The sequence below is a fragment of the Mizuhopecten yessoensis genome, unplaced genomic scaffold (assembly GCF_002113885.1).
Source record: "Mizuhopecten yessoensis strain PY_sf001 unplaced genomic scaffold, ASM211388v2 scaffold3135, whole genome shotgun sequence".
Classification (NCBI taxonomy): Eukaryota; Metazoa; Mollusca; class Bivalvia; order Pectinida; family Pectinidae; genus Mizuhopecten; species Mizuhopecten yessoensis.
In genome coordinates, this window is record NW_018404893.1 from 521,454 (window position 1) to 545,449 (window position 23,996).

At 35.1% G+C, this 23,996-nt stretch overlaps 1 protein-coding gene and 1 long non-coding RNA gene across 2 annotated transcripts; both read left to right on the forward strand.

Annotated features, from left to right (window-relative positions):
* The first annotated feature begins 7,103 nt into the window (after nucleotides 1–7,103).
* LOC110447032 lies at nucleotides 7,104–7,745 on the forward strand. Its single transcript, XR_002462540.1, has 2 exons — nucleotides 7,104–7,157; nucleotides 7,542–7,745. It is a non-coding gene; the product is annotated as an uncharacterized LOC110447032 (long non-coding RNA).
* A 1,082-nt stretch (nucleotides 7,746–8,827) lies between these two features.
* LOC110447027 (sodium-dependent proline transporter-like) lies at nucleotides 8,828–16,700 on the forward strand. The gene is made up of 9 exons (XM_021492429.1): nucleotides 8,828–9,198; nucleotides 11,184–11,315; nucleotides 11,718–11,985; nucleotides 12,527–12,659; nucleotides 13,582–13,716; nucleotides 13,922–14,025; nucleotides 15,061–15,185; nucleotides 15,925–16,036; nucleotides 16,367–16,700. Exons 1-9 carry the CDS (start codon nucleotides 9,012–9,014, stop codon nucleotides 16,419–16,421), a joined length of 1,251 nt encoding a protein of 416 aa, XP_021348104.1. The 5' UTR covers nucleotides 8,828–9,011; the 3' UTR covers nucleotides 16,422–16,700.
* The last annotated feature ends 7,296 nt before the right edge of the window (nucleotides 16,701–23,996 follow it).

The window sequence follows — 23,996 nt, forward strand, 5'->3', positions numbered from 1 at the left end:
AAAATAAAATAAAATGTTATTAAACTAAAATTGCATGAAAGACCTGCTGTATGTTAATACCAGCTGTATATAACTGCCAACACATTAAGCTGCACCGGAGAATAATGCCACTGTAAATTTGATTAAACAATCTGCATCTTTTAAGGATGACTGCATAATCCAATGAGCTTTTAAAACAACCGCCCATTAAAACCTCTGATTTCTGGCTCGATAAGCCTTTAAACAATGACGTTTGATGCAGACGTTATATCTCACATTCCGGGTTAAAGTCGGTTTCATGAATTCGACTTCTAAACACATGATTTGTTTTTACAATAGACAGCATTGTTTTAAATATAAGTAACCAGCTGCTGGGCCGAAGGCACATACTTTTATTTTATTTTAACATTGGAGCTCCTAGCGGCCTTGATAAATCTATGTCCTTCTGTAACGTTTTTATGTAGATATGCTACGGTATACTATTTGATTAACCTAATGGCGATGAAAGAACCTTCCTAATTGGTTTAAAACTATGAGAAGTGTAATGTTTATATATATCTATATTTCTTATACATGTATAGTATATATATTTCATTGAATGATAACGAAAATACGTATGCTCCCCTTGTTTTACTGTATTTGTACAATTACTAGAATGTTTAATTTAAGCACATTTTACAGTGAAATTCTGGAGGATTCATACTCTCATTGTTTTACTATTATGCATTTTTAGGTTTCCCTTTAAACTAACCTGAAACAGGTTGAAATTTGCAATTTAAAGCCGGTCAACATACAAACTACGTATTATGCATTATTATGCAACAGTTTTGAAGTTATGTCAAACATTACTGCACGTTACCTACATCTCGAGTGTAAAATGTAGGTAACTATTTGTAGATGTAACATATTGTAACATGTAGAAGTATATTTTTCAGATTCTAGCTAACATGTAGAAGTATATTTTTCAGATTCTAGCTAGGAATGTGCAGGTATATATGACAGATCAGGTGTGATTGGATTTGATAAAAAAAAAAATCTGCGTAGCATCAGCATAGTGTCAGAGTAAAACACAAACAAAAATTCCAGTTACCGAAAAAGCAATTTCTGGAGAATGTTACAGCACATTATGTATTATTTCATTTTTGTCCTAAAGACATATTCAAGAAATTTGATAGCGACAAAACCTTTAGATTTTTGTTACATCGTTTAAGACAGCGTTGTTGAAAATTGGAAAAAAAACACAGTATAATGCAGATACATTGCTATTCATATTGTTATACTTTAACCAACAAGCAGATAACATATAGTACTAGTGTTATAAGATATAATAAGAACAATGGGATTACTATAGCAACGGAACACAAAAATAACGTGCCATACTTTTTTCATGTTAATTATATTTTTTTCATTCGATTTTATGTTAATTTATCTTCTTTATTTCATTTTACTATCTTCGCTTTTAGTCAAAAAGTAGATCCAAATTTGGCACACCTCTACAGAATGTTTGGCGCTTTTAAAGGTTTTATCAATTTATTTAACTATTCCATAGCATTCTTACCATAAATAATTAATTGGTTTAAGTAACGTGAAGTCAGAATTTCAAATTGTTTATATATGCGAATGACGTCAAAATATAACTTTTATGCTGGGATGAATATAGATATCTCATATAACAAAGCTGCATAATACAATGGTAATAGTATCTGAAGAAACATTAAATATTCTTTAACAGGGCGTGAAGATAGTATCAAAAGTGCATGTCAAGCAAAATAACAGGTGTATTTTTAAGTAAATTAACATAAAATTTAAATGGGAAAATGACTTAACGCGAAAGACCGATGACACACCACGACATATGGCACTTAATTGCCAACTATGCTGTGATCAATTATGACGTTTTTCACCCTTAGTTACAGGTGTAATTTTTGGGAAAAGCGAAAGCCTTCGAAAGACAGCTAACATAAGCTATCAACACAAAATGTCACCATTGCGAGTTAAACATGGAGTATATGAATAAAATATATAAAATATATCAAAAGGACCAATATTTTCGTGCACACACCATCCGCACATAGTCCACACATGGTGCGCACAACTGTGCGATTTAACAATCGTTCGCCGCGTTGTGCGTTTCTCTCCGCACCAATGTGCGATTTGGTAGAATTAGTTGATCAATATTACGGAATGAAAAACATCCGGAGCCCACATATGGAATAAGGAACACTGTATATATAAATTGCTCATCAAATTAATTAGGATTATGTTTAATTTTACAATGAGTGTTACACAGCATTACAGTGACCGTTAGACTATCAGGAATTGGTTCAGCTTCCAGTTAACAGAACAAGTAAATAACATTTTTATGATTGACCGGAGTTTTACCTGACCCGTGCCTTACAAGTTGATATGTGATACCGTATGACCGTTATGAAAGCACAATTGGACGTTAAGTATTTGTTATTTGCATTCGTTTTGGTCTATAGCACCACTTCACCTGGATTTTCACACCTTGGCGAGTTATGTAAGTGCCCCGGGTGTGGAAAACTACGGTCAAGGAACAGATACAAAATAGCTATATTTACCAGTATACGTGACCGTGTCAATACGTGAATGATCTATTTTACATGTGTCGATTTGGGTCACTTAAAAAACACCGAAAAACCCATTTCTAAATCAAGAAAATATAGATAGAAAGATCAGCTGATATATGTGTAGTATGGCTGAAGTAAATATTAACAACCCATGAGTAACATTTAGACATGTTTTATTATAGTAAAGGGTAGAAATGGACTAGGGAATACAAGTGAGAGACAGTTGAGAGGTCAGCCAATCGAATGACAGTTTATAGAAGACGCTAGGAGAGGAGCGGTAGTGAAAACCCGGATGTAAATGAACAAGACTTTCCCTCCGGTAGCCGTACAATACACAACGACGACAAATGAAGTAATTACATAACAAAAGGTATCCATCAATACATAATTGTTTACTTATACACACACATACCACTACGCACACTATCACCAAGCACAATTCCACCACGGCTGGGTTTAACAAAGAAAACATCTCAACTTCCACATATGTAGATAGAATATAGAAATCAAGTTTATATGCTTAAACACTAGGCCGTATTTAATGTTAAACCATTTCTCAATTTACACCAACCACGATTGTCATCACACATCGTTCGTCCATCGTCCGCACAAATATGCACAAGCAATAATCGTCCAGATTTCAATCGTTCGCACATCGTGCATACATCGTTCACACCGCACATCGTGTAACGTTGTGCGTTCCCACAACTGTACTTCTTATCGGAACTTTTTGTTGTTGTCGATAACAGAATTTTATTCCCCTATGTTTTATTCTTGTTATGCAATGTTTCATTTCTGTGAAAATCCTCAAAAAATAAAAACTTACTGCAACTTAATGCAAATATTGGGATTTATTTGATAATAAATAAATCTGTTTATCAGAGTACAGAGATATTTGGTGGTGTTGTGCCTTATTACCAGATCCTGAGTTGTCGTTCTTTCTCAATACCATAGCCGAGAGTTATCTCCCCTTATCACACACAATCTTCACAGACCCTGCCAGGAGCTGTATGAGAGCGGTTCAGAAAATCAGAAAATCAACAGGCTATCAGCCAACATCACAATATTTGAGGACAGTTATATCAAGGGGTATGCCGAGAGGGAAGAACGTCCAGCCTAGGAGGTTAAGTCAGAGGAAGAGACGAAAGAGAAGCCCTATGACCTCGACATAGTGATACCCAGCCAGGTGGTGGATGTAGATATAGGTCAACACAAGGATGCCGAGTCTGACCAGATTACAGTTTCCAAAGGCCAGTTGGAGCAGCACGTTGCAGATAATGTCGAGGAAAAATGATTGGACCAGAGCATTGAGATTGTGTCTAGAGCAGCTGCATCAAGTAATGCAGGTAATCTCCCTACCTACAACACTGATGACTTGGATCCTTATCGGGTTGTCAGTGTTCATAGCTCATTAGGGCCCAATGTTTCTCTCAAATTGAAACAGAAAATAATAAATGGGGAAAATGTTGATTTGAAAGCAATGTTGGTCAACCCTGATTGATGAGCAAGCTAAGAGAATTGGTTTGGTTGATGGGGAAATCAATATTGTCAATAAGGAACCAGGCAAAGAAATAACTGACATTCAGGCATGGACTGATGCCTTTTTTATTTTTATGTCAATTTATTTGGAAATTAATACACTGGATATGGCGGTCAGAATTCAACAAGCCAAACTGGTTGAGTTCAAAGCAAAAACTTTCATCTTCTAATAGAGTTCACACAGACAATCTTGTTGTTAAGAAAATGTTGCGGGGCATGTCTCGTTTGAATAAGAAATCAGACTCTCGTTTACCAATCACACTAGATATCCTGGTTAAAATACTTCACTCCATCCCTGCAGTATGTTTTTCAGTGCACGATACCAAACTTTTTTCAGCGATAATGTTAGGCTGTTGTACAATGACTCATGCAGTTGGTGTTGCCCAATTCTATCAAGAAGGTTACACAGGGATTTTCCTACAATAGATTCTTGGCGGAAAATCTTGCTCAAAATCCCAATTTGCCATTGAAATATTTCCAATCGGATGGCAATTTTTGTAGGATATGAATATGCTCAGTGTGGAGAGGGAAGATATAAAAACATTCTTGTCCGTAAGAAAAGTAAAAATATCTTTTAATCCTTTGAAAATCAAATTTCAAAAGTATACATCAGAATGTTATCAAGTTATTTCCGTTGCATTGATGTTGTAAAACTTTGCTTTGTTTGTCTCGCCTGTGTGATTAAAGTTGGAGTAAAACAAACTTACAGCATGTATTACTTGAGAAAGTGATACTAGCAATCAAAGAAGCAATCTGTGTAACTAATTCAGTATTTTTTATAAATTAAAATCAAAGTTTTTCGTTTTAGAGATGGACAAATATTACAACTACCGTATATATTTGATATAGTATATTAAAATAGTCAAAAATTATTCTGGCTATCAGAATATTTTACAAGCCTATATTAAATATACTAGAGTTTAACTGTAGACCTAAGCTTATGCATTGAAAAATAAATAAGAAATTCAGATATCAAAGAATGCAATTTCTCATGATAAGAAGTAAAATGAAATAACAGAAACTGGAAAATGTATAAAAATTTATTTCCCCTCATTTTTCTCCAATTTTCCACGTAAAAATCCCCAATTCATTGGCCCCTGGACCCGGGAAAAAATATGGTAGGGAAATCCCTGAGGAAAAGGGGTTGTTTTGGAGTTTCCAACGGGCACATCACCCTTACCGGTTAAACGAGTCAGAGCCTACTTGTCAGTCCGTCCATAAGTTGGGGGTCCATTGTTTTGTCATTTTGGAGGTAAACCGGTCTCTAGATACTAGTCTAATTCGCTTTTTCACAGATGTCTTGCATTGTCAGGGTTTAAAAGGTGGTTATTTTTTGCAGTCAATACCAATTCAGTGGTTGATAGACTACAGTGCATTGGTGATTGTGGCATTGGCTGCTTTAGCTACCCTTCCATATCTGATTAGGGAAGGGGTGTATTTTGGAGCCGTTCACGGCAGGGATTTTCCTGCAAATTGGAACATTTGTTTTTTATGGAGTGATTTTCCGGCAATTTTGAAAAACCGTTTGCTAAATTTTGTGACTTTGAGCAAGTATTCCTTGCTAATTTGACATTAAAAGGGGGTTAATTTCTGGGCAAACTTTTCAAAATGACGGCTGCCCACAGAGTCATTTCTTTATAAAGCTTATTGACAGATATTGTCACACATTTATCTATTTTTTTATTTTTTTTTACACAATTTTGGGTGGTAACCTTTTGGTGCCGAAGCCATGCTAAACATAGCATAAAGGCAACAGATTTATCACAGTTTATTGGCTTATGTATAGGGTTATTCATAATTGTTGAAAGAATATTAAAACAATGTTTTAAAACTGAATATTTGATTGTTCGTTATCTCTGATAATACGATGACTGCTGTTTTAATGCCGACGGATTATCCGAAGAAAGAACAGAAATGGCTAAATTGTATATACCGTGAATCAAGGAGACTACTTTGTTAATATACAACCTTTACCGAAACGCCTCCCAGTCCATGGGGAGCATTCATGGTGTCATCTTGCCCTGCGTCATGGATAGTTGATGACGACGTCAAGTATAAATGTGAGCAGGCTACTGACAAAGACCTCTTAGACCTATTTCCTGTGTTTGACACTGGTACCAATGTAACATTCAAGAACCGACAATGTTCATTATGTCATGATGTACATAAATGGATCCCATGGTTACTAGAATTCTTATGTGGTATAGGATTTGATCGAAATTACATTCAGTCTACACTTCTTTCCTTCGAAGATGAAATGAAGTTGCAAATGGACAACTCATTTTGTACATACCGATTTGTGCCTTCTAACGATATCAAAGCGTGGTATTGTTACCATTCACTCGAGTATCTACCATGGAAAGTATTGAAGGACGTAAACAGAACAGCATTGTACAAAGATCTGCAAAAAAAATAAGTAAAACAAAAAAGCTAGCACTTCATTTCATAATTTGCATATGGTAATGAAATCAATATCCGAGGGTTAAGTATAAATATACACATTTATGCAAGTGCCAGAGAGATGGTGTAATTGTGTGTGCAGATGTTGCGAGTGTGATTGTGTGTGATTGTGTGTGCTTGTGTGTGCAGGTGTGCAAGTGCTGTGTGGGTGGGTGTGTGGGTGGGTGAGTGTGCGTGTGTGTGTTTCAAATTATTGTTATAATAATTGCTATGTTATGATTCTAATTAAACAGGAAACCTGATCAAATAAACATGAAATGAAAATAAATTATTTTAAGAAATAAGGAATATGAGTAAAAATATTGTATTGTGAGTTGTAGCTGGGGCAGCTCATCCCCAGACATACCAACGAATGATGTATATATGCCTGTAATGTATTAATTAGGTATCAAAATGGCGTAGTTTGAACTCTTTTGATGGCTATTGAAGTTTTGTAATAACATCTGTGTTATATAACACACAGTCATAGTTGACAGAATTGTGTATTTTTAACGTCAACAAAGCAGAACGATTGATTTTTTTTATATTTTTCAGCGTATAAGGTGAAGTTAAATAGAGTTACAACGGAGAGCAGCCGACAGGATTCAGGTATGTGTTATGATTTGTTTTGGGACAAACTACATAAAACTGCCTTTGTTTGCTTAAACTTTTCAGGGTCATATAATTGTTAAATATCCGCCGGGAATCAAGTTCATGATCGTTTATATCAGTGACACTTATAAATTTGGTATGTGTTTGTACAAACTGAAAAATACCCTGCGTAGCAATTAGACGATAGTGTATAGTTTATAAGCATGCAAGGTAGACATCCTTCATCATGTGATGGATTGAAGCGAAATGCCTTATGATGTCTGCCATAACACCTGAAAATAATCATTATAATTCGAGGTTCTTATATACCGCTTTATCACAACCTAGTTTGCAGGTCGTCTCAAAGCGGTTCATAAATTATTATCTGTATTTATCCTATAGTGCTTTGGCAACCAACCAGCTAATATCTTTGTCATCTCCTTGGGGAGTAAAGTATCTTGCTCAATGATACAACACAGCGCAGCGCCGTGAATCGAACCCTCAAACCTACGGCTACGAGCCCGGCGTCCTACCACTAGACTACCGTACCTCCTTAAATCAGCTTACCTTAACCGATGCAGCAGAGGACGTGATAAACGTTTGCACGTCAGGATATGTCTGTAGCTATCAGAGAAAATAAAATTCTGCAACACACCTTTTGTGTTGAATATAAATAGTAAAGCAAAGGAAAGACAGTTGTAGGGACTTATTCTATAACAATTTCAGTTTCCAAGATGAGGCATGATGCCAGGGTTTGAACTGTTTATTTAGTTCAAATCACCCTATATTTAAACAGGGTAAAAGTCTGTCACTAACATAAATAGGAGACATTTTCCTCTACGGCTGGACTGGTTTTCATATTTTTAATACTTAAAAGACATATAGGACGTTGAAAGACTCTTCATTTTGATCGTAGATAACACAACGACGTTTGAAGATTGATCATTTATCGTTATTTAGAATTTGCATCACCATATCAAATTTCACATCACAATTGTTATTTTAATTTTGCTTCAATATGTGTTTGTATTTTATACCTTTGGTATTTTTAAAAGTTAGTTGTGTACTCGAAGAACGAAGAAATAACAATCTGCTATAATAGTTTCCAATGCGATGTGGCAGGTAGCAGGCCCTTTAAGCGAGAGCTTCTCCTCCTAAATACAGGGATAAGTTTAAAATAAATTGTACATGTTGCAACAATTACCATGGGCGGATTGGTCGAGTGGTTAACACTCCGGCCTTCCAAGCAGGCGGCCGGGGTTCGATCCCCGTAGTCGCCGTACGCATGGAATATTAGAGAAAGTGTTTTTCTCCTGCCCACACAACTCCAACAACCCAAGTGGAGTATAAAATGGTCTGGGGTGGGTGTTGCGGTATCTGTGCTGAAGCATTCAAGTGAGGTGGCACTATAAATGATACCGTTGAAAGCACGGTCCCACTACAAAGAGAACACAATACATCTCCAGCACACACACAGGCATACACTCATAGGGAGATATTAGCCAGGTGGCATAGGACTAGTAGTTAGCGCCTAATAAGGCAGCTCCTGCGAATTCCTCAATATTGTATTGATTAATATATATGCTAATTGTATTGACTGTATAAAATTGCTAATCTATGTACTGTACAGCGCTTTAGAGTGGCTTATGTTAGCTAGATAGGGCGCTATATCAAATGCTGTATATTATTATTATTATTATTATTTACCATTCAGTGATTTTGTTTTCATTACTGCTGTCCCCGAATTTGAACTTAACAAACCCAAAGCCCTCAGAAAAGAACGGATAATTTTATAATATATGATACAATAGGACATTTACAGTACCTTTGCATTAAGTTGACTGAGGGAGATTTTGTTCTAAGAAAAAAGACATGACAAAAGACGCCAAAGACAAACATTCTCCTGAATGCGACACCAATGTCATTTTGGACGAGTCCATGTCAAATCAGCGAATTACATGGAGCAGCACACTTGAATTTGTGGCTTCGCTGATCGGCTTTTCTGCAGGAATTTCGGATTTCTGGAGAGTTCCTTATCTCATATGGAGAAACGGAGGGGGTAAGTAGGAAATATTCAATACAATTTCAATCAAGTTCTTTTTAAAGTAATCCCCCAATGCATTTGATTGCACGAGTCATAACACATAAATGAAGTTATAGTTCTGGCTGTTAAAGTATATCCCTCGTCAGAAAAAGGAATTCCTAATAGATCATATGTTGTGGAAATAAAACGTTGTGTCGTCCTAACTGTCTCGATTTCCTCGGTCATGCTTCCCTTATTCGGAGCCTCTCGAGAAAAACGGGCAAAACCCAAATCACCTGAAATCCGAGATACTGAAGCAACCGCAAACAATAGCGTGTCTACTTTACCATCTTCACAGTTGTTATGTTTGTTTTATTTTGGTATTACAAAATATCTATTGTCCTTGTGGTAAGAAAACACAAGATCCTTTTTTGCCTTCGAAATGTCATGTTGGGCTTCGCATAATTAATCTCAGGCAAACAAAAACTCATGTTTCCCGACAACAGGTTCAATAAATTAGTGGATATATATGATGTTCATTGTAAACACATGTAAGTTTGATAGAAAACATTTTGCATAAATGATGAAAAAGATGAAGGAAACACAAGGGATATTTACAGACCTATAACATTTTTGAGATTAGCATTTTTCTTGTAGTACTAACGAAATTGTAATACGTTTTCATTTAATGTATTCAAAATATGTTCAATACAAAAAAAAACTGTAAGCTCGGAACTGTTTGAATTGAGGAAGTACATGTACTGGTAAATTAAATGTATCAACAATCAATATGTACATAGAAATTATAGTTTTACACAGTGACTCGTTAATATTTTCTATATTGTTTTCATACATTTTGCACGAACATGAAAAGAATAGCAAAACAAAAATGTAATGTGTCATAGGTAACTTAAGTCAATAACCCAATAAAAAGAATTAAACACATTTAATACATATTCAACACCTATCGCGAAAAATCTTTTCAAAGATAGGTTTCATTCAATGCTAGGTGAACATCATTGTATCTTTCAACTGCATCCTATATTAATAAATATTTACATGAGTACAATGCCAATGGAATTATAGAAACTGTGACGTGAGGGTACCCAAAATGGAACGGTATCCAAACAGGAGCAATTTTCATATATGTGATGCAGTCTATTTTGCAATACAAATAAATGGTATCTGTTCCAAATCACAGTTGATATAGTTTCAAGCAATTTAAAGCAAACTTTATCAGCCTACCTCTTGTATCCTGCTCATGACTAAAACAGAAAAAGAAAAAAAGAAAAAATATATTCTCGGGAAATCGGACGGTGCGACAATGCAAAACCTGTCATATTTATTAACATGCAACGGTGGTTGTGAAGATAAATGTTTTGATGAATAAACTTATACGATAAGGTGTTCCGTTTCGGGTTAAATTTCCAAGTAAACCCTACTTAACTTAATGAACTCTGTAAATAGAAACCTAAAGGCATTTGTTGTTTCATTGTTGTAAAAAATTGGTGTTCCTGAAACTTTCTTTAAAAAGCGTTCAAGCTATTGTGTTCAAGCTATTGTGTTCAAGCTATTGTGTTCCAGCTATTGTGTTCAAGCTATTGTCTTCCAGCTATTGTGGGAATCACCATGTACATTTGTAGCTGTGTATTGATATACGTAGGATGGATGACTAGACCTGTACTTACATGTAGTTATTTCATTACTGTCTGCATTAGTAGACATTCGATATCGTATCTAAAAATATGATCTGGCATATATTATGAGCCTATATTTGATGTTATTAACAATGCTGTATGCTTTATATGATATCATTTGCATAACGTGTCAGTTACCGTTATAGTTCAGTTTGATCTTTAAAATTTGAAATAAACATCACAGTGTTTTCGTTTTGTAATGAGTTTATGTGCCATAATATGTCATCATAATATTTATTAATTAGTAGAAACCATTTCCGTTTGAAACGAATTTAATTGACAAAGACACAGATATCGTATTATCTAATGATTTGCTACCAACAGGTGCGTTCCTACTGGCCTATGGGACGGCTCTGCTTGCTGGTGGTGTACCCCTGTACTTTCTCGAAGTCTTCCTCGGACAATATTCAGGAAGAGGGTTGTTTGAAATATGGGGATTTGCCCCACTCTTTAAAGGTGATCTTTGTACATTTGTTTCATAATCCATTTCAATATCTTACTGTACGATATATAAGCACTTGTGTTTTTTCCCTTGATTTTTGTCAAAACATTTGCCGGAAAAACGTTTTCATGCCCTACTTGAATGTATGTATCTTTCATTCTTTCATTTACTTGAACCTTCGTTTCTAAAAGAGATATATCCTTTCATCTATGATTCGAATATCAATATATGTACAGTATACTTTATGCAAGACATTTCCACAGCAATCCTCTTTTGCCTAGTAAATCATCAAGTAAGTGTTGTTGTGAAATATGCATGCGCGGTACTACATATAATTTGGATTTGCAATATAGTGAATTTCTCAAACGTATTTTAATATGATTTTAAAAATTATTACATATTTTTTTTTGTTACAGGGATTGGGATTTCCATCGCTCTATTGAATTTACTTTGCGTCAGCTATTTATCTACAATGCGTTACTGGCTACTTGAGTATCTGAGACAGTCATTTACGACTGACCTACCGTGGTCATCATGCGGACACACATGGAATACCAATTCATGCAGAGCGTCACATACACTCTTGTCCTCAAGCACTAATGAAAGCCTATGGAATTCCACGACAAACACTGTCGGTTACCATAACTTCACTACAGATGTGACAGCGGAGGAAGAGTTTTGGCAGTAGGTGTTCAAATGTTATTATTTGCCTATATGCCAGCGATGATCGACATTGTGTAAGACCTGTCCTATTTTAATAATAATAATATTATACAACATTAATATAGCGCCATAAATTTTGAATTAGAAATTGGTTTTGTTTTTACTTTCACTCTGGTCTTATTTTATACAAGTGCTTGAACTTCATATAAATGTGTAAACCTATATGAAAATACATTAAATCTGATTAAGTTCGAGGAGGACTTGCATGTCACAGTTTCTTTTTCTTCGGCTTTATATCACGAAGTTTGCCTGAAATATCACAGCTATGTCATGCTACTACCAAACTGTATGACAAATTTACTCCTATGATGGCGTTTTAGGATATCGTGGCATGTCAAATGTGTAAAAACTATCCATCACAGATAGTCCAATCTCTGTCATGCATCACAGAGCTGGGTTTTACCCTAGTATTTCATTTGAAGGTTAAAAGTGGATATCGTATCTTATAAAGTATTAGTATTATCAACATAAAACTCTCATACGCTTTTTATTTTTATTACAGGCATAATATCCTATCGCTGTCCAGTGGTGTAGAGGAAGTGGGGTCTTTGCGCTGGCGCCTCGTTCTTTGGACCATCATCATCAACATAATTATCATTGCTTGTCTTTTGAAGAGCGTCAAGTCCGTTGGAAAGGTTGGTATATCTGCAATAGATAATCTACTAATTTTGTATTTGATTCCGTAGATTAAAGATAATGTAGGCACTGGATCTGAACAAACAAAAGTTGGAATTACTTAGGTTAACATTAAAGCTAAGAAGTTATGACGACAGTGTGAACAGAATAGTTTTTCAAGATAAAATGAAACATTTTCATATTATAACATATTCATCAAAGAAAAACAATTATCAATGTCAAAATATTTATAACTGAAATCTTGCTTAAATATGCTGATCACCGAATGTTATTAGCCGGTTTACCGGTTACTCGGTCGAAAGACCAAGAACCACTTACCAAAATCAATAACCGAATAGTCGGATATTTACTTAACGTTTTGGGGAGCCCCATGTTTCCCTTGAAACAAATTTCTAAAGGAACCCAGATTAAAAAATTGTGAAATATCATTTTTAGGAGGTAGAACTCGCTTTTACATGCGATATGTAAATAGAATCAAGCATGTCTTAAAATGTTTGTTGGTCAAATTTTGTTCTAAATATCAATATTTGTGCACATGATTTTGAGGACTGATAAATGTAATTGAATCCCGCCTTACTGTCTTCCAACATGTGTTTTTCTTGAAATATACCTACTGAGGATACCTGAAACTATTTCCTGTGTTTCTGTTTAAATATGCGAGTAAACTATCATGCATTAATATATACATGTATGTTTGTGGTGTAAATACGTTTTAGAACATGTACTAAACATATAATGTGTTTGTTGTTGGTTATTGTTTGACCGATTAACCTGGATACTCGGTTGGAAGAATGTTCGGGTAACCGGTTACCAAAATTTGACCGGTTTGACAACCCTGTTATTTATATTGAAAAATCCTTCAAAATTGTTTATATAAATTTAAAAAATAACAATAACAATACAAAATATTTTCTGTTCTAGTTGATGCTTCTGACAACAATTTTCCCTCCGCTAGTTGGATTGGCTATGTTGATTCAAGCGTTGACTCAAAATGGCGCCAAAGATGGCCTTCTCTTCCTTATAACACCGGATTTCACCAAACTTGCTGACTCGAAGGTTATTGTTTAACTTTTAATGTGATATTTATCAAAATCCTGATATAAAGGTTTCCATTTGTAAAAAAAATAAATAACATTATTCCATTAAAATTGCGAGGCAACATGCATAGCGACTTTAATAAAAGTTATATGGTGGGATTCAACAAATTGCATTAAGTGGTTTATGTCACATATGACGACTGATGTACTCATAAATGTTCCAGGTTTGGATAGAGGCGTCGTTCATGGCATTCTACAGTCTCGGTCCAGGCTGGGGCGGTATACTAATGATGGGCAGTCATATGAAATTTCACTCTAATTGTTACAGGTAAGAATCAGAAATATCTAAGTCCATGTTAGCTGTTATGAAGCAGAAGTCATTTGAGATATTTTATGCGACAGAATCATATTCAACCGATCAATAGACACTTGTTTTGTTTATTATATTCCATTATAAATCATCCTTAATGGCTGTGGATTAAGGAACAAAATACATGTTGGTAACCACTACATGCTGTAACCAATGTGGGAACCCCTTGCACAAAGTGTGTGGGGGGGGGGGGTGTCTTTAGTGTCCTTTTTGAGAAACACTAAAGACACTAAAATAAATATGTTACACCTATGTCCTGCAACATAAGTTTTCTTTCTTTCCTTTCATCATTATTAATTTCCTTTCCTAATGCCAATGTTGATCGTTCGCCGAACCAAATAGGGCAATGGGTTCTGTCCTTTGACCGAGACAAACCAAAGTCGTTTAAATTGGTACCTGACCCGTAACCCCCGCTACCATCTACACCAACATCCCTTCTGCTTAATAGTCAGCTTTAACATAGTGGAGGTAAAAGACTAGTAAGCGTTTTGTCAGTATAATGTCACTGGGTAGAGTGTCAAACTACCTTGTCCAGATTATGACATGTCAGTGGGATAGCACTGTAAAGAGGCATTTTAGTGCCCCCATCATTTGTTGGCACCGTCTTTACATGACCTTGGCTGTAGCAAGTTTACAATTTAAACAGATGTGGTGAATATTATTATACATGTATCCCTAATCCCAGTTCACTTAGTCTGTAAGTTGTTCATGTTATCCAATAAGAGTAACAGACAACTTTCAAGGATCAGCAGTACCCGTTGTTACATAATGATTCTCAAAAAATAATTAGGTATGGCTTTATGCGATAGTCAATACATATCTACGTGGATGCCATTGCAACACATGATTCAGATAAATGAGAAAACCGATAAACATCTATATAAACCTCGCTCTGGAAAAATGTTAATCGTCATTAACGACGACTTGATTTTTGTTGATGTGCAAATAGATACATTTATCATCGTCATTTGGATTTAATCACTGTCGTTGTAGAAATGTGCTGATAAGTATCATTGGCGATATCTTTATGGCAGTATTCGGCAGCTTTGTCTTGTTTGCTGTCCTGGGTGTGATGGCGAGCGAGATCGGTGTCCCGGTCGAAGATGTTGTTAAGTCAGGTATATAATTTATATATACATAAGGTAATAATCGAATGCGATATCGGTATGTTAGATACGGTCTTTTAACTAATGATGATTGAGTTGTATCATTTATAATGTTTTGTTGTATATGCTCGATGTATGTACAATTTAGCATCTTCGTACCACTGCTAAAAAGAAAAGTAACTAATTTTGATAAAAAAAAAATCTGCATGACTATTATTTCTTTAATAAGTACTTTCTGAAAAGAAACCCATTTCTTCCAGGACTTTTATGAAAAATTATAAACATGAACTAAACAAAATACAATCAACAACCGGATTCGACGTGTGAAACAATCAGCGGGGCTAGACCAGGATTAAAACCCTGGACACCAGGTTGTAGTACTGTCTCTCTAACCAACTGCAATACCTCGGACGACGACGGTGTTCTGTTCTGGCTCAGTCGTGCTACAATTATATTTAAATTGACATTACAGAAAGGTTAAGGTACATGTATTTACAAAAATCCAAAATGCATTGGGATAGGGATCCTTTATGCATATATAGTACAATAAATATAGAGGTTTCGATGAAAGTTGGCATTGACCCTTTGTTTTGGAGTTCTTAATAGTTGGATCAATAAAATATTTATCCCGGAGAAGGCAAAAGTTATCCTTTCAGTTCAGATGGTTTTGCCGTATAAAAAAAACTCAAAGCAAAACATGTTGTGATTGCGCACGTCCTTGAATTAAACGTGTATTACGTTTGTGCTGCAGGAATGTCCATTGGCCTGGTCGGCTACAGTCGGGCATTGACCTACCTACCTGCGCCTTATGTCTGGGCTGTAGTGTTTTTCGTTGCTGTTTTTGTGTGGGATTTGACGCGCAGGTAGGACAAACTATTAATTTATAACATGTAATTGAAAGCTCTTGTGATACTTCTGTTATACATGCTGAATAACACATAATATGATACATAACGTTTGCATGAATTTGGCTATAGGTTATTATAATTATAAACGGTAATACAATCTTGTTGAACTTATCACTGTTAAATGTATTTTTTAATCATTACATCAAATATTGAAATATGGATATGTCAAGCATATACGTTTGGTGTTAGTAAGAACTTTCTCAACGTTAGAATTTTTTATTCTGAAAAACGTAAAATGTGTGAATATTTACTTTTGAGTCAGTAGTAGTGTGTCAATGTTTGTAGGTGGTATATACTGAGACAGTGGTATCGTTTCTGGAAGGATATAGTGCTAGATTAGGACGACACAGTCACATAATTCTGGTGATACTGGTCAGCATCATGTCCCTTCTACTGAACCTTCCTTTCTGCACACAGGTAAAATCAGACCTTCACATATGTATACATTGTTTCAATGTATTTTTGAATATCTATTGCATGTATATAAATCACTACTTTTTTTAAAACACTTTTCTGTTGGTCTTGACACATCAGTATGATAATAACGATCACTTCTCTGTTCCAGATGTGACGACTTCACTGTCGTCATCGCTACTCCTCTCTTTGCAGAATAAACATACAAGGCTTGTGGAGTTTACATGAGAGCTTATCAAATATAATCTACCGATTAGGTTTTATTCCACAACGAAAATAATGTCCAAATATACCAAACAGTCAGTGTATGTTATGATTCTTGTTATGTGATATGTATAGTTGGTATGCAATTGTTCATTCAATTAAATTGAATTTAAACAATGCGGTCGGAAATATATCCCTGCATTTCCTTTTTTACACCATCTGACCGAATATGGTTGACTGCGTTTTTGATATATTTTTTAAAAACAGGTAGGAACTCCAAGTCCATTTAACATGTCCTTCTCACTCAACTTAAACTTTAAAAAATAACATTAATTGAAATCATGCAAATTAACTAAACTTGTACCCGTCTTAATGTTTTGTATTAACGACCTCGTAATTTAATCAGAAAACCATACATTGCGAAACCTGGTATGGTTAAACTACCAACAACTCCAGGTCTCCCACCTATCACATTTTTACCTCAAAACCCTGCGTAGATGTTCGTATATGTTTCCGCATATTTCCTGTAAAAGTGGGTAAAACCCCTGTGCACCCATTCTTTCATAGTTAGAGAAAAAGAGGCATTAGTCCGTTTTAATGAAATATGTATTACTTGTTTCTAGGCGGGTCCGTACATGTTCCTGTTGGTGGATTGGTACGTGCCAACATGGTCCATTGTCGTGATAGCTCTACTAGAGGTTATCGCCATTATGTGGTTTTATGGTAAGTTTTTAACTATTCATCTCCTTACGTAGTCAAATAGTCTTTTAAGAAATGGCAAATGTCAGAGATGTTTTTTCAACAAAAAAATACATACATAAGCCTTTAGTTAAAGTCTTGTGTTTTATATTATCTTCTATCAAATGTACACATCACTTGACGAAAATATGATCGTTTTTACAACTAAATGTTTTCTACTTCCGTCTACTTGAGAAAAACGTAAACATTAGCGCTTGACTCTGAACAATTTCACAGAAACACTAGAAACAAACATCGGGTAATTAAGTTCGTCAGCCTTACATTGAAATAACCTACGAACAAATAAAACGGTTCTATTTTGCTAAAATTCACATCAATTTATACTTCGAAATGAAGAATTCAAAGAAAGTCATATAACAATAAACGCAATTTTTTGGTAACGATATTTTAAGTGATTAATTATAACAAATATCTTATTCCATTCAGAACTCAAACTGATTTGTGATGTTGACACTGGGTGAATTTATTTTAGGAGGTGATCGTGTCGATTATGGTTTAAAAGACATGATTGGACGAACAATGCCACATGTGTTCCGCCTGGCAGCAGTTTTTATAACACCTGTCTTGACCTTGGTATGTAAATATGGAATTAGTCTTAGATTAAAGTTCTCTGTTAAGTTGAGTCCAAGCAACTTTTTCGTTATTCGCATTTTATACTTAACTAATCGTTCTCTTTGTACATGTTTACATTAGATACATTTTATTGAATCATTTTTTAATTGAAAAAAGATATGTAGCTTATTGTTGGTGATATTTGTCCAAGTGGTGTGATATGCTGAACGTCCGTCACTCAAACGTTCCCAGTTTATATATCATTTTATAGCTATTCGAGTCAATTTGATATGTTAGTAACCATAGCTTGTCGACTTCATTCTAAATAACGTGTAAGAACAACACGAAGAACATTGAGGTCATAATAAGTGATATAGACGCAATGTAAAACAGTCGAATGATTTCTTGTTATACGCTTTTTTCAGCTGCTGCTCCTAGTTAGCTTTGCAAAGTATCGGCCACCAATGTACGGTTCATACGAATACCCGGAGTACACACGCGTGATTGGCTGGGTGATCTCGTGTTCTGTTATCATTCCCATACCTCTACACATCGTCTGGCAATTCACCAAAATACCGGGAACACTCTAGCAGGTATTGTAATCGATTACTATGTTCTATGGGATTTCATGCCCTTAAGGCAGCTTAGTTCATATAATGATGTTGATATTGAGAATGCAACAGAACAACTTCGGTCACTAAGTTAATTGTACAGAGCGGTATTTTAATGTTCCATCCCGAGGTATCAAGTTTTTGTACATTTTTAAGTCCCCTTCAACAACCACTGTTTACATAAGTGCTGATGTGCAGCATATATGACTCGGGGAGAAATAAGGGGTAATGTTCTCAATTATAAGATAATAGTATAATAAAATCAATCATTTAGTCAACTATTTATGCAAAAAATGTGTGTTAATTTTTCTTTTTTATTTATACAAAATAACGGTTGACGGTTTCATAAAAATATTTTGGTGTGGCTTTTGGACATTTCAATAACCAATATGACTTTAATGTGTCATCAGCAGATTGAAATTTTAGTTGATTTTACTTAATGCTAGCCGTTCTACTGCAGGCGAAACATTAAAAATCCACTGAGTATTGTATACATACAGTTAACTCCCCTTAATCGCAGATCTAGGAACTAATATATCAGATAGTATAATTTTGTTAAAAAGTTCGGCAGTATATGAGTTTATTTTCATAAGTAATTAAGCAAAGTTTTTGATCATGCATGTAAATACACTTCGAATTCCTAGTTACAGTTTTGGGGGCTCCTTGAGATGTTTAATTAAAGTAAAAACATAAATTAATGTAGTTTATATCCCGCATTCTTCTGCGTAACCTACATATATTCAGTCCTACGGTTATAACGGGTCTCATTGGTGTCTCCTTGATTCCTGTTGTCATTTCAAGTAGAATTTTAATTAAGTCATGTATGTTAAGGCTATTATTTGTATAGTTTATGTGTAATTTTTAAAAACAGAGATGGAGAATTTTAACACAGCCGACTGCTGACTGGGGTCCTAGTGAAAGTGCCCATCGGCTAGAGTACCTGGAGCGGTCACAGGCTGAGCGGTCACTGACAGATATTGCTTACTACAACCTAACTGGTAGACAGAGATACCCTTCAAAGAAGCACCGTGAAACTGTGGCACTTTATTGACATGTGAACTTTCAGTGTTTGCAATGGAAAATATAGTCCTTTATAGTTTCACTGATGATATGTAAATGTATTGTTTTCTTTTTAGTCTGTATTAGCGTATGATAAGTCGTCAAGATTCAACAGCCGGTGTAGATAGCAGGCTGACTCCTTCGTTAGAAAACTTCGTTAACGTTGACATCCCTTTTTATCATAAATAATATGATTTTTCTTTACATCGACATAGATTGCTGTAACAACAACAAAAACAGAAGAGTAATATGATTGAGAAAATTATGAAAGTAATAACTAATATGTAGGCTAACACTTAATCTTGTGTTAAAAAGGGTACATCTAAAAAATAATCGAATACCTACATACTATGAATCAATCTTCTCACATACTGTTAATGGGGTTTTCACGTGACGTCTTGTTGCATTAATGTGTGTCTCAGTGGAAAAAAACTCTGAAATGATTCAGTCACATATATAGCTACTGTTAGACCATGGTAGATTGCACTATAGACAGTCTTTAGATCATACAACGTTTCACACGCCACGCTTTCCTGGAACCCCCATGGTTCACCGCAAACATCTTGAAAAGACCTTTTGCTTTCGATATTATTCGTTTTTCCTTATTTCGTTAGAGCCACGGTCAGTGGTCAAAATTTTACATATGTTTTTATGGGCAATTGGTTTCTTTGTCAGTTCTGTGCAGCTTAATAGCAAACTTAGAGGCTCCTATGTTTATAAAAAGGTCTGACAGTTTATCATTCAGTGTTTGGTATGATTCGTATCCCGGTGAGATGCCATAGATATCGCCTCTGATGGGCTATTGTACGTTTTACGTCATCTGTGCTGCTATAACCAAACATATTACAAGTTATCCTCTCTTATTTCCCAATGGTCCAAAATACAAGATGGCCACAAGATTGGCTCGCTTTCCTAAAACATATAACCTCAATACATCTAACACTGCATTGTAATGTTTATCACTTCATTTTTATGTGAACTTGTTAAAAGGGTAAGGGGATTCCGATTGATGTGGCTGACATGTTAAAACACAGGGGTGATGTTGTAATACGTTTTCTTCAACCAAATACTAAATGGAAAGGAATTTGAACAAAAGTGAAATTGGTTTGGGAAAGGTACAATGTAGTAGCACCCGTACTTCTAGCGGTGATGGAGAGGTATTATGACCATTTAAAGCTGCATGACCTACACTGATTGTGTTCGTCAGTTATGAATAGACGCTGTGGTGACGACAACATGGGACTTTGCATTGGGAGACTTGTGGTTTCATCCATTTGTCAGGATCCCACAAATGTTCCTAAAAGTATCGTTTTCATATGTAAAGATATATTAAGAAAGATGTTTGTCTATATACAAAATAGTATGTGATGTAATTCAAAATATGTTTGATCTCGTGGAAGATATAATGCATTCAATAAAATACAATAAAAAAACTCAAGGATGTCGCATAATGATGTTTTATCAAACACTAACATGGACCTCCGTAGAAATCTTGTAGCTCCGGGCGCACAGGATTGCATCTTTTATCCCATAGAGGTCCATTGCAACTTATCATTTCTAGTTATTATTGATACTCACACATTATATCAGTCACTGCCAGCAGAACATACAAGTACTTCTCCTTTTGCTATATGTTAAAAATTCAACATTTTTGGGTAAAATGGAAACACTGACTTTTACAGTTTGTATGAATGAGAGTTATGCTCACCGTCCAGGATATTTGGACTGGATAGTGTTTTCTTTTTCTAACTATCAGCGCTGTGTTTGGCTCTAAGTTTCCATTCTTTTAATTATGACCTCTCAGCTATATGGGAAAATTGCAAGTCGTCACAGACTTCCCCAATATTGGCATTGTGACGTCAAGAAGAAACAAACTTGGAGTCATAATGACGACTTTTTTAAATTTCAAAATGACGTGAAAGTAATATCGTTTACACGAATATATGCAACAATTGTTAAAAAATCCATAAAAAGGACATTGCACACATTTTCATTTTACATGAATTTTATAAAACTCGTCATTCATCTGGCGACACGTTCCTCAATACTCCAGGAGTTACACTGACCTACGTTATCTGCACCCCTGCAATATTTCATGGCTAAATCGAAGGCTCTGTACGCGCTACCTTGTGGATGATACATGTAGATTTATGATAACAGTGACACTACGCATGTACACGTCATTTCATTCGGAACAAATAGTCATGTACGTACATATATCTGTAAAGATTTATACATTTTTTATTTGGATATCTGTACTATCTTGATGATGTCCGCACAAGTTTATAGATTAAAGAGGTATGGCGCGTAAGGAACTCACAAAAACATGTACAGCCATGAGAAAGCACAACGTTTTTTACACATATTTTTACCGTTTTAAACCTATTGATAATCTAATTTTAAGTACATTACCCTATTTAAGCTTCATATGAACCCATGAATTATCTTTCTATCTTCATATTTTAAATGGTGTTTTTCATGGTTTATAAACGTTCACAATCGACACGTCTATCCCACACGCTCGACCGATATACGCATACAGGTAACAAAAGCTGTCTGGAACATGTACCTTGACGGTAGTTTTTGTCACCCAGATGTGTCATAGCGATCATACGATATCACCGATCAACCATCTTTTGTCAGTCTTGGAGCTCAAGCTAGACAAAATTCGGTCACCCATCAAAATGTCATTTACCTGTACTGTTTGACAGTTTCAAAGTTTCTTTAAAACTGTGTAACATGCATTATAATGGAATAGTGCACATTATACTGATCAGTAATTAAATACATAATGGTAGCCAATTCGGACACATTTTAGTAATTTGTAACCGGTTACAAAAATAAACTTCCGACCGAGTAACTGGTTAATCGGTCAACATAATAATCAAACAATAAATAACAACAAATACATAGTATGTTTAGCTAGTTTCCTATTAGGAATCTATTTACAATTAATATATTTTAATTAGCATGATAGTTAGCTCACGTATTTTAAGCTCTCAGCACATACACGCAGGAAATAAATATATGTAACCTAAGCTAGTTAATGAATCCCTACGTTCAGAATAAAGTGGTATGTAAAACAAAACATTTCCACTCTCATATGTGCTAATATTGATCCTGAGAAACATAACATGATAAAAATAACTAATTCACAGATTGGTGCATCACTTTTGTTATTTCATTGAAATCAGCCAAATGTGTACTCTTAGAAGCGAAGCTCTTCTTTGCAAGTTGGCATTTCACTACTTTGAAATCGGGCTAACTTTAAATATCTGTTCAGGCTTTTGATGGTGTGGTCGGCATCCCTTTATCAATCTTTACAGTAGAGTACAAACAACACTAAACGATAAGTCTGAATATGTTTTCATTACCAAAACTTCAGATGAGGGTATCATGGATAAATAATTTGCAGGGCTAAGCCAGGTAAACATGGGGCTCCACATGGGGTAAATAAATGTCCGATAAGATTTGAAAATGAGGGCAAGATTGACATACTTTTTTGTAATTGTAATATTTTTTCTAAATAAATCATCAGCATTTAATCTTCTCATTTAATCTTCTGCATTCACATCAAAAGCAATCATTGATCACATCATAATCCTCCTCAATAATTTTTCAAAATTCATCATCATCATCATCATCATCATCATCATCATCCCGCTTCAATTTCCTCATCAACTTTATCTATCCTTATCATTCACGTCAATCAAGCAATGATACCATCATCAATAATTAACTTGCAGCATTCCTAATTATTAATTATCATGGTAATTATCATTCATTCATCTACGTCATTATCATTAATATTAATTCTTGTCAACAATAATACATCGTCATCCTCATCATTTATAACAATCATAATCAATATCACATTGCTGACCTCAATATCATGATCACCAACAATATCCTCAGTTTTTATCAAGATTGACTTCCTTAATGCCTTACTTGATATAGGAATTATACTGAGAATGTTTGATTGTATCTTCACATCCTATTCTCGGAATTGGTTTCTACCCGCTACTAGTTCTGCATTGTTAAGGAACCTATAAATACCAAAGTACTCCTTGATTTAAACCATCTTGCAATAGTCTCCAATCCGCAGCATGCGCCTCATGAACGTAAATAAATGTTTTTTTCTTTCATCACTGATCAACTCTCTGTGTTTGGCACAGGCTAGACAAAATCCAATGACTTATTAAAATGTTATTTACCTGTTCTGTTTCCTTGGCGTCAGGCCCATTATTGACAATTTTTAAGTTTCTTAAATTCTGTGTAAGACGCAATATAAAAAAACAAAAGGGCACATTATACTG